The following is a 12,862-nucleotide window of genomic DNA, read 5'->3' on the forward strand; positions in this document are numbered from 1 at the left end:
AGAATGACCAAATATCTATACACATAGGAAGCCTAACATGACTTTCAGAACTGAGAGGTTATAGAGACAAATCTCCACTAGCACAGTCCTCTGTTAGCAACATGTGAGCGCAAGTCTTCAGTCTTCTGGCCCAAAATCAACTGACAGACTCTTGAAATGCAGATTTTGAAGGGCAGATCACCCTGTCTTGGCAGAGTTTATCAGTCAACTCTTCTGCATAATTTGTCCTTCTCTGGACAGTATTAGTCTGCAGATGAAACAGGCAGTTTTGTCCAGTGGCTGCCTAGTCACAAAGTATTGCCTCATCTGGAGGTAGAGATGCTCAAATTCTTCATAAAATCCGCCAAAGGGGAACTGTTAGGAGCAGATATGTCTCAACAAAAGATAAATAACTTTAAATCTCAAATTTTGTGGATTTCTGACATTTTTGAAAACCATCTATCTATATAAGACAATCTGGACTGTTGTCTTTATATCTTGTCTTGAAAGTTCTCTCACAAAGTCAGAGCCGTGAATTTGCTAGTTGGCCCTTAACTCACAGGTGTAATCAACTCAGAAGTTTGTAATGACATCATTAGAAGGACTGACTCTATACCTTGTACTTTTAAACTTTTATAAATTTATTTTTTTAAGATTTTATTTTATTGTATGAGTACACTGTAGCTGCCTTCAGACACACCAGAAGAGGGCATCAGATCTCATTACAGATGGTTGTGAGCCACCATGTGGTTGCTGGGATTTGAACTCAGGACCTCAGGAAGAGCAGTCGGTGCTCTTAACCACTGAGCCATCTCTCCAGTCCCCTACTTTTAAACTTTTAACAAATAAATTCTATATCAAAGCAAAGATATTTTTGCTTAGTTACCAAATGAGATTATGACTGTACAACTCAATCTAGCTAGTTCCTCCCTGTTAAATTACAACCAATTTTGGGGCTGGGGATTTAGCTCAGTGGTAGAGCACTTACCTAGGAAGCGCAAGGCCCTGGGTTCGGTCCCCAGCTCCGAAAAAAAGAACCAAAAAAAAAAAAAAAAATTACAACCAATTTTAAATTCCTCATAAGGGGGTTGGGGATTTAGCTCAGCGGTAGAGCGCTTGCCGAGCGAGCGCAAGGCCCTGGGTTCGGTCCCCAGCTCCGAAAAAAAAAAAAAAAAAAAAAAAAAAGGAAAAAAAAATTCCTCATAAAAACAATTTTAGAAGGGGCTGGGGATTTAGCTCAGCGGTAGAGCGCTTACCTAGGAAGCGCAAGGCCCTGGGTTCGGTCCCCAGCTCCGGAAAAAAAAAAAAAAACAATTTTAGAATAACTGCTTTCAGCCCCGCAAAGGTCCAGGGAGTTGGGGCGACGACTCCTCCATAACTTCAAGCTGTACGTGGACGTTAAGATATCCTTGGTGGTAAGAGGGTAAGAAGAATGAATCAAATGCTGTAGCCGCTGTGTCCTAACTAGACCCAGCTGAAAGTCCTTGAGACCAGGAATCTAAGTAGTCACACTCTGTAAAATACAACTCTCAAGACAAAAGTTTAGAATCGAGATATCTTGTTTGATTCTCCTGAATCAATTATTTTTAGGCAGTCTACCTCTATCAAATCTGATCAGCATGACTCTGTCAGGTTTCCAGCGCTTAATCACACTTTTTAAAAACACAAAGACAAAATCCTTCTCCCAAAATACTGTGTTCCTTAGTCTGTAACCAGAAAAGCTTGTATCTTGTACTCTCTCCCAGAGTAGTAATATAACCATAAAACTCAAAGTCACACCCATTATGAAGATTAAACAATGTTTTAAAAAGAAGTAAGCTAAACAATGAGCCTGATAGGCTTTTTTTTTTTTAAAGCATTATTTATTTTATGTACATGAGTACAGTACACTGTTGCTGTCTTCAGACACACCAGAAGAGGGCATCAGATCTCATTACAGATGGTTGTGAGCCACCATGTGGTTGCTGGGAATTGAACTCAGGACCTCTGGAAGAGCAGTCAGTGCTCTTAACCGCTGAGCCATCTCACCAGCCCCCTGATAGGCTTTTGTACTCTGTGATATCAGGAAATTAAGGAAGGATGGGTGGGAGAAAAGTTTGAAGGAAGAGGAGGAGACTGGGACAGAGAGAGGGAGAGGAGAGGGAGAGAGAGAAGCCGTGGCAGGACAATGGAAGTTGACATACAGATCTCGCTCTGTGTATTTACAGGTTGTTATCAACGTTCTTTTTTTTTTTTTTTTTTTTTTTTTTTTAGTTTTTTTTTTTCCGGAGCTGGGGACCGAACCCAGGGCCTTACGCTTCCTAGGTAAGCGCTCTACCACTGAGCTAAATCCCCAGCCCCGTTATCAACGTTCTTAAGGGATGGATGGTACCGGGTTTGTAGGTTTAGGTGGGCAATTATAGCTTATCAATTGGGTCAAAGATTATTGTGTTACGTGTTCATTTATGTGATGGTTTGAGTGTAGGAAAAGGTGTGGCAGCTGGAGACACTGGGGCCACCGCGGAGTTGGGATGTGTTTCCACAGAGATATCTAGCAGATATCTTAGGGCACTGTGGTGCGGACCTAAACGAGTTAGACAATACTTTTTTTTATTTTTTTTATATTTTACAACAACACCCAACTACCACTGCAATCTCTTCAGGCATTAAGGTTCTTCCATTCCATCACTTCAGCAGGAGACACACAGGACCTACAGGACCGTCTTCAGAGGAGAAGTATGCAGGGCATTTCTCAGTTCCCAGGGCCCACCTGTCTTTACACAAATTGTTTTTCCTCTAACCTACTCCAGTACTTGAGGGGAGGGAGGGAGAGAGGGTAGGAGCCAATCACAGCTGGTCTAGGGAAGGGGCAGGTTTTAGGATGGGTACCCAAGCTACGGATCTAATGAAGGCAACCTATAAAAAGCCTTTAAGCAGTGCCCACGGAGAACTGAACTCCAAAGCCAGGACATCACTTCACCCTGCTTTTGGCAAATGGCGAATTGAGACTAGTTTATAAGTAGTGGCCAGCTGCCACAAGGCCCGAGCCCCGCCCCACCCCACCCGCAAAAGCTGAAGAAATTATTATAAACACGGGTACAATTGTGAACTCTTACAATCCCAGTTATGTAGGCTGAAGCGGGAGAATGGCTTAAACCGGTAAATATGAGGCCAACGTCAGCAACATCCAAGGAGTGTCGTTTACACTACACGCCTTCCAAGAGAGGTAAGGAACCAGGCCGTCCATCCCCCAAGCCCTGCCCCAGAATCCACAGTGCAGTCTTCCGGTCCACCAACAGGAGAAGGAGGGTGCCCAGGTGAGTAGCGGCCGGAAGCCTGCCTCACACCACAAACTTGTTCTTGGCTAAAGAGTTGCTCTTAGCCGCAGTGTCTGCATGGGCCTGGTACCCAATGATGGTCTTCGTGGAGAGGCCCAGGCGCTCTTTGTATATATGCCTAGTGGGGGAGACAGAGCAAGATGGTGGGCACAACCCAGCCTCACCTGTTTTTTGCACGTCTTACTCATAGCTAGACCAGCATCCCCAGTAGAACCCCTCCGTGAAACTGAAGACTTTAATTAAACATAGTTTAGGTCTAAATTCCTACTTCTTTTGTACAAGTGGATGAGGAAGAAAGGAGAGCCCGTCTGAAGGGTTCCAGAGGTTTCCCTTGCAGCCCCCAGTTACATGAGGAGAGGACCCTCACCCGATGTGCATCACACCGGCCTTGTTCTCTGCTTCACTTGTCCACAGGGCAATCTTGTCCCCCTTGGTGCGGATGTTGACGACGGCGCCACACACTTCCCCGCTGTACTCCTCAAAACTCTCCCCGAGTAGACACAGCAACTGGGCCGGAAAGAGGAGTGGTGAGCGCCCCAGCTTGGATACAGGGTCCACCCCGCCAGCCCAGCTTTGAGGACACCGCCACTTCCTAAGGCTCACACCGCATCTCTTTCCCTTCCCCCACTCACTGTCTCCAGCCACAGACGGTCCAGTTCCATGTGGCGCTGCTGTTTGGCAAGACTGAGCAGCCAGCGGCCACCCCGCTTGTTTCTGCTGTCTTCCCACATGGGTTGGATGCCTTCCTGTGGGGAGGGGCAGATCAACTGCCTCCCTGTTTAAAGGGAAGTGGACACCAAGCTCCCTCTGCACAGAGCCTAGTCTGCTCTATACCCAGGGCCTAATTAGACAGGCTTCCCTTACCTACCTCCCCTTTGCCGATCAGGCACCACCTCCAACCACTCAGCCTTCCACACAAACCCCTTCCAAGACCCTGACCCCATAGCCCACTGAGCCCTACAGCCCCCTGAGCCCCACTGTTGACACCTTTGGTAACCTCATACGTGTGCTTGTCACCTTTACTGAACAGGATTAAGCTACCTCCGAGTCAGAATTTCTGAGGGCTAGGGAAGATATCCCAGCTTGGCTGTGCAGTCTGCAAACTTTGTTAGGCAGAAGACACCTGAAGCAGTCTCTGAATGCTGAGGGCAGCGCCTCCAAGGTGAGATGGGACATTAAGGAATACGTCCCCCCAGCCCACCTTGCATGCGCAGTTTTGAAGTCCATGCTAGTTTAGAAGTCAGGTCAAAAAAACCTGGGCTCCATCCTTGAGGCTCTCTCCTCTCTAGACTCACATACCTGTAGCTGCCCACACCCTACACCCCAGCTATCCTTGAGGGAAAGAGCCCTGGAATCAGTCCCTGGAGCAGAGCCTACCTTGAACAGAGCGTAGTCACAGCCACAAGAGAGCTTACTGGCCAGCTTGACGTGGCGGTACGTCCTGGAAAGACCCCACCCCACCCAGAGGTTTCAAGGCTTTGTAGCTCATGGTTCCCCTGACCCTGTCTTTCCAACTCCTCCCTACACCTACCTTCCAACCACTTCCTTCCTCCCTCCCAGGGCCTCCCCACACATGGGGGACCTGCCACCTGGAATCCCTTCGCTGGGAACCTGTCTGAACTAAAAAAGCCTGGTGAAGTCTGCATCATTAGGGCATCCCAGCTGGGCCTCCTTCCTGGGTTTTCGTGGCCTTTCTCAGCTCTCTTGGCGCACACACTAAGGCAGCGGCCTAACCCTTACGATAGCCAAGCCAATTTTCTAGAGCGGAAGAACCCTGGTTAGAGCCACAAAGTCACTCAGAGTAGCAGGGCTCATTCCTGCTTCCTCCAGACCTCAGGTTCTCCTTAAACCCGGAGAAACTTTCAAGGGGGTGGCCATGGCCTGGTGAGGACCTACCAACCCTTAGCTCCCAGCAAATGTTGACAAGGCCCTGAGAAGGTGACAGGCTATGATGCCTTTGACCCCCAAAGTCAGAGCTCCTGGAGGCAGACACTCACGCCCAGAAGTCCTCCACAGTGTCAAACTTGGTGACTAACTGCAGATTGTCCTGCCAGGCCCGGCTTCGATCATTCTTGAAGAACCACAGAACCCACCTGGGGAGTAGGAGACGGAGGGTCAAGGCTCTGCAATGTCCAAGCCCCGAAGTGTCTGGGCAGCCAAGTTTGTAAAGCAGGAGGGGAGATCTGGGATACACAGTCCCCACAAGGTGTTGGAAGTCGGTTACCCCTACAAGCTACCCTCTGGGGTAAGTCCACTGAGTGGAAGCTCAAGAGGCACAAAGGCTGCCCTCTCAGCAGGACAGTGTCCCCGTGGCCTCCCTACCTGAACTGCAGGGGGTGCAGCTCCCTCGGGAGCTTGGTTGGATGTTCTCTCTGGGCCTTCTGCTTCACGGTCTTAAGGGATCCAGGTAGGTCTCTGGCTTCTCCTTGGAGTCCCTCCGCTGTTGCTTCTGATGGCTTTTCTTTCACCTCCTCCTCCTCTTCCTCTTCCTTCTCCTCTTCCTCTTCTTCCTCCTCCTCTTCCTTCTCCTCTTCCTCTTCTTCCTCCTCTTCCTCCTCCTGCCCTTCACCCTCAGCTTTGCTCATCTGACCAGAGAAAGAAAGAGTGAGCTGTAGCCAGACCGCGGTGGTGCATACCTTTGATCCCAGCACTCAGGAGGCAGAGGCAGGCAGGCAATGGATCTCTGAGTTCCAGACCAGCTTGCTCTAGAGGGTGAGTCCCAAGACAGCCAGGGCTACAGAAACCTTGACTCAAAATAATAATAATAATAATAATAATAATAATAATAATAATAATAACAACTTGTAAACTCTAATTCTGGCTGACCCCTGACCCCCACTTTCTGCACCCCAGCTAGGCATTTGCTCTGGGAAAGGCAGGTGGGTAGACTCACAATTTCAGAAGCAGCCATGACAAGGCTCAGGACTCCACCAGCAGCTAAGAGACCCACAGCTCCCTGCTTTTAACCAGAAAACCCAGTCCCACCTGGGCAGACAGGTGAGTGGAGGAATCTGTGCGAATGGGATGGGGTGGGACGGGGAGCTACCAGTTGGAAGGTAATCGCTCATCACCCGGCATAGCTGTGCCAAGAAAAACCTGCCCTCAGGCAGAGGGTAAGACTCAGATGTCAGGGTCAGTGTTTGGGGTCTGCTCTTAGGGTATCTATCTGGGGGCCTGAGGAGAGCCTGACTTTGAAGCAGACTAGGATGACAGAGGTAGCAACATTTACACAGTGCACGCGTGTACACACACACACACACACACACACACACACACACACACGGGCCCTGTCCTGTTTACACCCTCCATTTGTGCCCTCAATATTATCCAATGGTATTTATCTGACTCTAGAAGCAGTTGAATTTGTAAAGTAGCAACTAGTGAACAGGCCGGTAAGTGCCCCTGGGAAGCCAGGCATAAGGAGTTCAAGGCCAGTATCAAGTACTGAGGGAGTTAACCCGAGGAAGTCAGCTTGAGCTCTGAGAGAGTTAATCTCCAGAGAACAAAAGGCTAATCATTTGCTAATGTTTAGGGACTGGGAGACATTTGCATTAAAAGACCCATTTGCATTAAAAGACCCATTCCTGCTTTTTCTGAGAATTTAGAGGGTTTGGTAACATGAGGCTCTCCATCCTGTAGAGCAACCCCCCCCCCCCGCCCCCTCCCTCCCCACCCCGTCCATTATGTGGTTGCCTTCTGTACTGGCTGGTTTTGTGTGTCAACTTGACACAAGCTGTAGTCAGCACAGAGAAAGGAGCCTCAGTTGAGGAAATGCCTCCGTAAACTCCAGCTGTAAGGCGTTTTCTCAATTAGTGATCAAGGTGGGGAGGACCCAGCCCATTGTGGGTGGTGCCCTCCCTGGGCTGGTGGTCCTGGGTTCTATAAGACAGCAAGCTGAGCAAGCCAGGGGGAGCAAGCCAGTAAGTAACATCCCTCCATGGCCTCTGCACCAGCTCCTGCTTCCTGACCTGCTTGAGTTCCAGTCCTGACTTCCTTTGGTGATGAACAGCGATGCGGAAGTGTAAGCTGAATAAACCTTTTCCCCAACAACTTGCTTCTTGGTCATGGTGTTTTGTGCAGGAATAGAGACCCTGACTAAGACACCCTCCTTGCCTCTTGCCAGAAAACACTCACCGGAGTTTTCTTCACCTGGATGTCACTGGTCAGGCAGAGTGACTGGTACCCATCATGTTAAATCCTTCCCTAGGCTGATCCATGATACAGAACCTGAGGAGCCTCGTTTCCCTCAGCTGGAAGGTCAGGAGGTGGATAAAGGACTCAGAAGTGAGGTCCAGGGAGTAAGGCCTGGCTCACTGCTCAATGGATATCAGGTGAGAGAGCTCTCCCTGCCAGGGCGGAAAAAACCAACTATGAACAGAGAGGGACAAGAAGCTAAGCTTTGGGTCTCCCATGATCTCCCATGATCTCAAATGCTATTCAACCTCCTCTCCAGAGGGGCAGGTAGAATGCTCAACTAGAAGCTGACAATCCGTGGTTGTCAGCCCACATCTCAAACCACACCATGATCTCTGGGACACGAGGCTCTGCAGTAATGGGCACCAAAAATGGGTGGAGCTGAGCAGCCCTGGGTTCCAACCCTGGTGCCATTTTGTTTTTTAAAAGCCATACCCTCTGTGCCGGGTTCTGGTGGGGACTTCTCTGTGACCTGCACAGACCTCAGTCAGCACAAGCTTCTAGGAGAAAGAGAAACAGGCTGGGAAGAGATCAAGTCTAGGATCCGAATGAGCCTTAAGAGTGGGGTGGGTCTTTTCCCTACGGATCATAGTGGGCCACAGGGCTTGTAAAATGGGCTGCTGGGGGCTGATACTGTGGCTCAGCCAGTAAAGGCACTTGCCACCAATCCCCAGGATCTGAGTTCAGTCCCCACAACCTACATGGTAGAGAAAAATCAGCTTCCTTAAGTTGCCCTCTGACCTTTCGATGATAGCCCCACCCCCACACAGAGCTAGCTCCCAGGTTTCTGGTTTCTGGGGCCTGGCCTCAGCCTGAAGACTTGTGTTTCTGAATAGTTCATCTGGCTCACGCTTCACGGGAATCAGTCTTTTGTGTCTGGGAAGGCACTGCCCACATTTTCATGGACCGGAAAGCGGAGAAAGGGAAACATACACAACTGGCTTTCTCCCCCACCCCACCCCCTTTTGTCACCTGTGACTACCATAGCCTAGTCCACAGAATGGTGCTTCCCATGGGCAGGCAGCCTTTCCCCCTCAGCCAGTCCTCTCTGGAGATGAATTCGCAAACACACCCAAAGGTCGTACCTCACTAAAGCCCTGGGCATAGTGCTTTTATACCAACTAAATAAACAACCCACGTTAACCACCACAAAGCTGGGCATGATGACACACGCCTGTAACCCCAGCACTTGGGAGGCAGAGGAAGAGGAGGATCTCTGTAAGTTCGAGACCAGGCTAGTCTACTGCGTGTCTGCGAGACAACCAGAGCTATATGGAGAATCCCTTGGGTTGGGGTAGGGTGGGGTGGGGGTGGGGGTTGAGATTAACCACTGCAGTCAGGTTCTCGTGCTACTTCAGGAGACTGTATCCAGGAAAATAATTGAGGATGCCCACCAGGATGTTAATGTGTGACAGCGGGCAAAATTTTAAGTCTGGAAGTATTGAAAGGGAAGAGGACAGCAATCCACTTCCCTAGTGCCCCGTGGCACAGCCATGTCTTAGTGACCTGCTACAGTAAGAATCATTTATTGTGCTTGCAGATCTGCAGTTTGGGCAGTACCTGTGGGGTCAGCTCCTCTCTACTCCAAAGCAAAATAGGCTAGGCTGTCTCACAGCTCTGGGCTGAAGAGCATCTGTCACTCACTAGTGCAGCTGTAGGCTTTCTGCCTCAGCTGTGCATGGTGACTGCTCATTTCTCACAGTGTGGTGGCTGGGTTCCCAGGGCAGACATCCCCAGAGACAGGAAGAAGATGCTGCCAGACCCTTAAGGCTCAGGTCTGAAACCTGGCTCAACCCCAGGCCTGCTGTGTTCCCCTCAACTACCAGGGCCCAAATTCAAGGCAGGGATAAAGCCCTTCAATGGCGCCGTGGACTGCCTTGGCACAGACAGCCCTGGAGGAAGCCAGGCAGGGTGATGCTGTGGGTCTGTGTTTGGTAGAGTAAGGGAGCAGCTCTCTCCAAGGCTGGGCACGGTCTCAGCTGCGTCAGAGCTGTGACCCTCTTCTGGCACAGGGTGGCTTCCAGGCATAACGCCACCATCTACATTGTCCAGCCTGGACAGCGGTGACTAAGGAGAGGCACTAAAAGCAAGTCCCTGGGCCTGCTGGGAATCTGGCTTTTAGCCAAGGTCAGCCAGGCCTATCTTCCTGGAGTAGCTCAGTGAGGCTGATAAGCCGAGGCTCTTGAAGCCCAGCCCTGCTCCGAAATTTCTTCCTTTTTTTTAAAACGTTTACTTTGTTTCTATTTGTGCTTTTGGTCAGTCAGTATCAGACCATGAGCCTTTTGTTTAGGAAGCCTGAGTCATTTAGTATCCTAGTCCCTCTCTGACAGCCGTCCCTCTCAGAGTTCCTTATCCTTTGTACTTTGCCTCTGTCGTGGTTTATAAATGAGGACCGAGTCTGTGGGGGAAGGGGCAGGGAGGGGTGCCCCAGAACCGAGGGTGTATATGGCGTGCAGAAGCCAGCAGGAAGAGGCAGGCAAACCTGAACTAAAGTCCCGTGTCAGATGGAGGACACTGACCCACCGTTATAAGGAGAATCACGAGCCTCGTTGATGGTGAGAGAGGAAGAGTATGCAGGGTTGTGAGCAATGTGGTAAGGGAGGCGGTAGGAGACATTCATGGATTAGGGGACGAGAAAGATGGCTCGGTGGTTAAATGCACTTGCTGCAGAGAGTCAAGGTTTGATTCCCAGTACCCATGTAGCTAACAGCCATCTGTAACTCTAGTACCAAGGGATCCAATATCCTCTTGTGGTCTCCACAGGCCCCACTGCATGCATGTGGTACTTGTGGAGTGTGTACATGTATGTACCACATACATACACACAAGCAGGCAAAACACTCTCATAAGATATAAATAAGTAAATCTTTGTATAAAGACATCGAGTAGCTGAACAGTCGGTGGTGGTGCAGACTCCAGAGGCAGATCCCCAAGTTCAAGGCCAACCCGGTCGACAGAATGGGTTGCAGGACAGCCAGGGATACGCAAAGAAACCCTGTCTTGAAACGCCCTCCCTCCCAAAAAAGTCAAGTATATTTTAAGCGTACACATTGATGAATTGAAAGCAACCCACCTAGGTGCTTTCTTCAAATAGCCCACATCTTCAGAAAAAAGTCAAGGATCTAAGGTTTTAAATCTACTTAAGATTTTTTTTATTTTTTAAATTTGCTTCTGTGTCTGTATCTGTGCACATGTATGTGGGTACCCAAGGAGGCCAGAAAAGGGAGGCATCAGGAGCCCTGGATCTAGAATTATAGATAGCAAGTGCACTTAACTACTGAACTATCTCTCCAGACTCAAGTTGCTTATTATTATTATTATTATTATTATTATTATTTTAAATTACATTACATTTACTTTCAATTTTTTATAATTTATTATTAATTGGTTTTGTGTGTCTGTATGTGTGTTTTAGTTACTTTTATATTATTACAAAGAGACGCCGTGACCAAGGCAACTTCTATAAAGAAGTTAAGGGAGATGTATTGTTTCAGAGGGTGAGTCCATGATAACCACAGGAGAGAGCATGGAGCAGGTCGGCAGGTGTGGTGCTGATCCACAAGTGTGAAGTGTGAGGGAGCTAACTGCAATAGGCTGCACTTTTAAACCTCAAAGCTCACCTCACTGCCACACTTCTTTCAACAAGGCCACACTCTCCCCAACAGGCCACACCTCCTAATCCTTCCCAAACAATTCCACCAACTGGGGACTAAACATTCAGCTATATAAACATATGGAGGCCATTTTCATTCAAACCACCAGTGTGTGTGTGTGTGTGTGTGTGTGTGTGTGTGTGTGTGTGAGAGAGAGAGAGAGAGAGAGAGAGAGAGAGAGAGAGAAGACAACTTAGCGAAATTAGTTCTATTTTTTCCCTATCATATGGATGTCACGGATTGAACTCAAGTTGTCAGGCACAAAAGCACCTTTATCCACTGAGACATCTCACTGACCCTACATTTGCTTATTAATTTATTTGAAGTGGAGATTAGTGTAAATGGGTAAGCATACCAGAGTGCGTATGCAGGGATCAGAGGACAACAACAGCTATCTCTTTCCACCATGTAGGTTCTAGGGATCAAACTCAGGCCATCAGGCTTGGCAGCAAGCCCCTTTACCTGGTGAACCATTCATGGTCCCTCTGTCAAAGTTTTGAAGTATAAGCAAGTTCAGAATATCTGGTAAAATTCACAAACTCCACAAAAATAAGAAAAATTATTCTGAACACGCTCTCAAGTATATTTTGACATCAAGGTCAGATAGTCATTTGGAAGAGTTTTATGATGAACACCAATGGAATTTCTGTAGTGGTGGAACTGACGCTGCCTTGTGGGACTGTATTACCTCTCACACAGAGGAGGGCCTGGTGCTTAGAAATTTAAGAAAGCCTCTAGGACGGCTAAGACAGGGGAAGAGGTTGCAGGCCTTACACAGTTCCAAAGAGGTAGTGGGAGATGTCTGTGCTCCTGGCAGCATCCCATGAGGTTTCTTCCAGACTGCTTCTCAGGTCCATCTAGGACGGCTAAGACAGGGGAAGAGGTTGCAGGCCTTACACAGTTCCAAAGAGGTAGTGGGAGATGTCTGTGCTCCTGGCAGCATCCCATGAGGTTTCTTCCAGACTGCTTCTCAGGTCCATCAGGATGGTTACAAAGTGTCTCTGCTCCCAGCACCACAATACAAAGTGGTCGAGGGGCCTTCTGTTTGGGTGTTGTATCTCCTCCATGCTGAAGTAGCAAAGAGTCCTCTGTATTCTTCCAGTGCAGGAGTTTACTGCCCTACTCCCCACTGCAAGTATGGCTCATGGACAGTGGCTAAACATCCACTTTGGTTACTCCATGAAGAGGACAATGCCTATCTTCACACTTGGTTTTGTTGTGAGCGGTCCTCTCAGAAAGTGGCCACCTCTATCCTGAAGTGAGCTAATCCTTCCCAGGGGATCAAAGAAGCAATCTGCTTGGATCTTTCTCCGTGTTTCTCTCCTTGAAACGGAAGCCACTCCGTTTTCTTTATCCCTTGCCTAATCCTGGTCGGAGCATGACGTCTCTGCACCTGTATTTCCATCATCTATTCTTTTGCTTTTCTTCTTTCTGTTTTCACTACTATTTTACACAAAAGCACCCCAGTTCTAGGGAGCCGTCTTTCTGGAGACAGGTTGTCTGTATTTTTTTATCCATTTGGATCCCACACAGAGAGAAGGTCTTCTGTGAACCCCACTTCCCATTCTAAAACATTCTTTGTGTGTCTCAGAGAAGTCGTCTGATATGGATCTGATAGTTTAACTCTTCCTGGACAGCTGGAATGTGAGCCAAAGTTCAGGCTGGAGGCCAGCATGATCCCATGATCCCACCTCAGAGGGTCCGTGATCATGGTCCTCC

At 48.6% G+C, this 12,862-nt stretch overlaps 1 protein-coding gene across 1 annotated transcript in view; it reads right to left on the reverse strand.

Annotated features, from left to right (window-relative positions):
* Positions 1 to 1,819: 1,819 nt before the first annotated feature.
* Eif4e1b (eukaryotic translation initiation factor 4E family member 1B) overlaps positions 1,820 to 12,862 on the reverse strand; it is a 32,899-nt gene continuing 21,856 nt past the window's right edge. The window contains exons 5-10 of the mRNA XM_039096186.2: positions 5,619 to 5,881; positions 5,294 to 5,389; positions 4,674 to 4,737; positions 3,929 to 4,042; positions 3,664 to 3,803; positions 1,820 to 3,414 (exon numbers count right to left, since the gene is read on the reverse strand). Of these exons, the coding sequence (XP_038952114.1) occupies positions 3,300 to 3,414; positions 3,664 to 3,803; positions 3,929 to 4,042; positions 4,674 to 4,737; positions 5,294 to 5,389; positions 5,619 to 5,881 (792 nt within the window). The 3' untranslated portion in view covers positions 1,820 to 3,299. The remainder of the gene's footprint in view (positions 3,415 to 3,663; positions 3,804 to 3,928; positions 4,043 to 4,673; positions 4,738 to 5,293; positions 5,390 to 5,618; positions 5,882 to 12,862) is intronic.

The sequence above is a fragment of the Rattus norvegicus genome, chromosome 17 (assembly GCF_036323735.1).
Source record: "Rattus norvegicus strain BN/NHsdMcwi chromosome 17, GRCr8, whole genome shotgun sequence".
NCBI classification, from domain to species: Eukaryota; Metazoa; Chordata; class Mammalia; order Rodentia; family Muridae; genus Rattus; species Rattus norvegicus.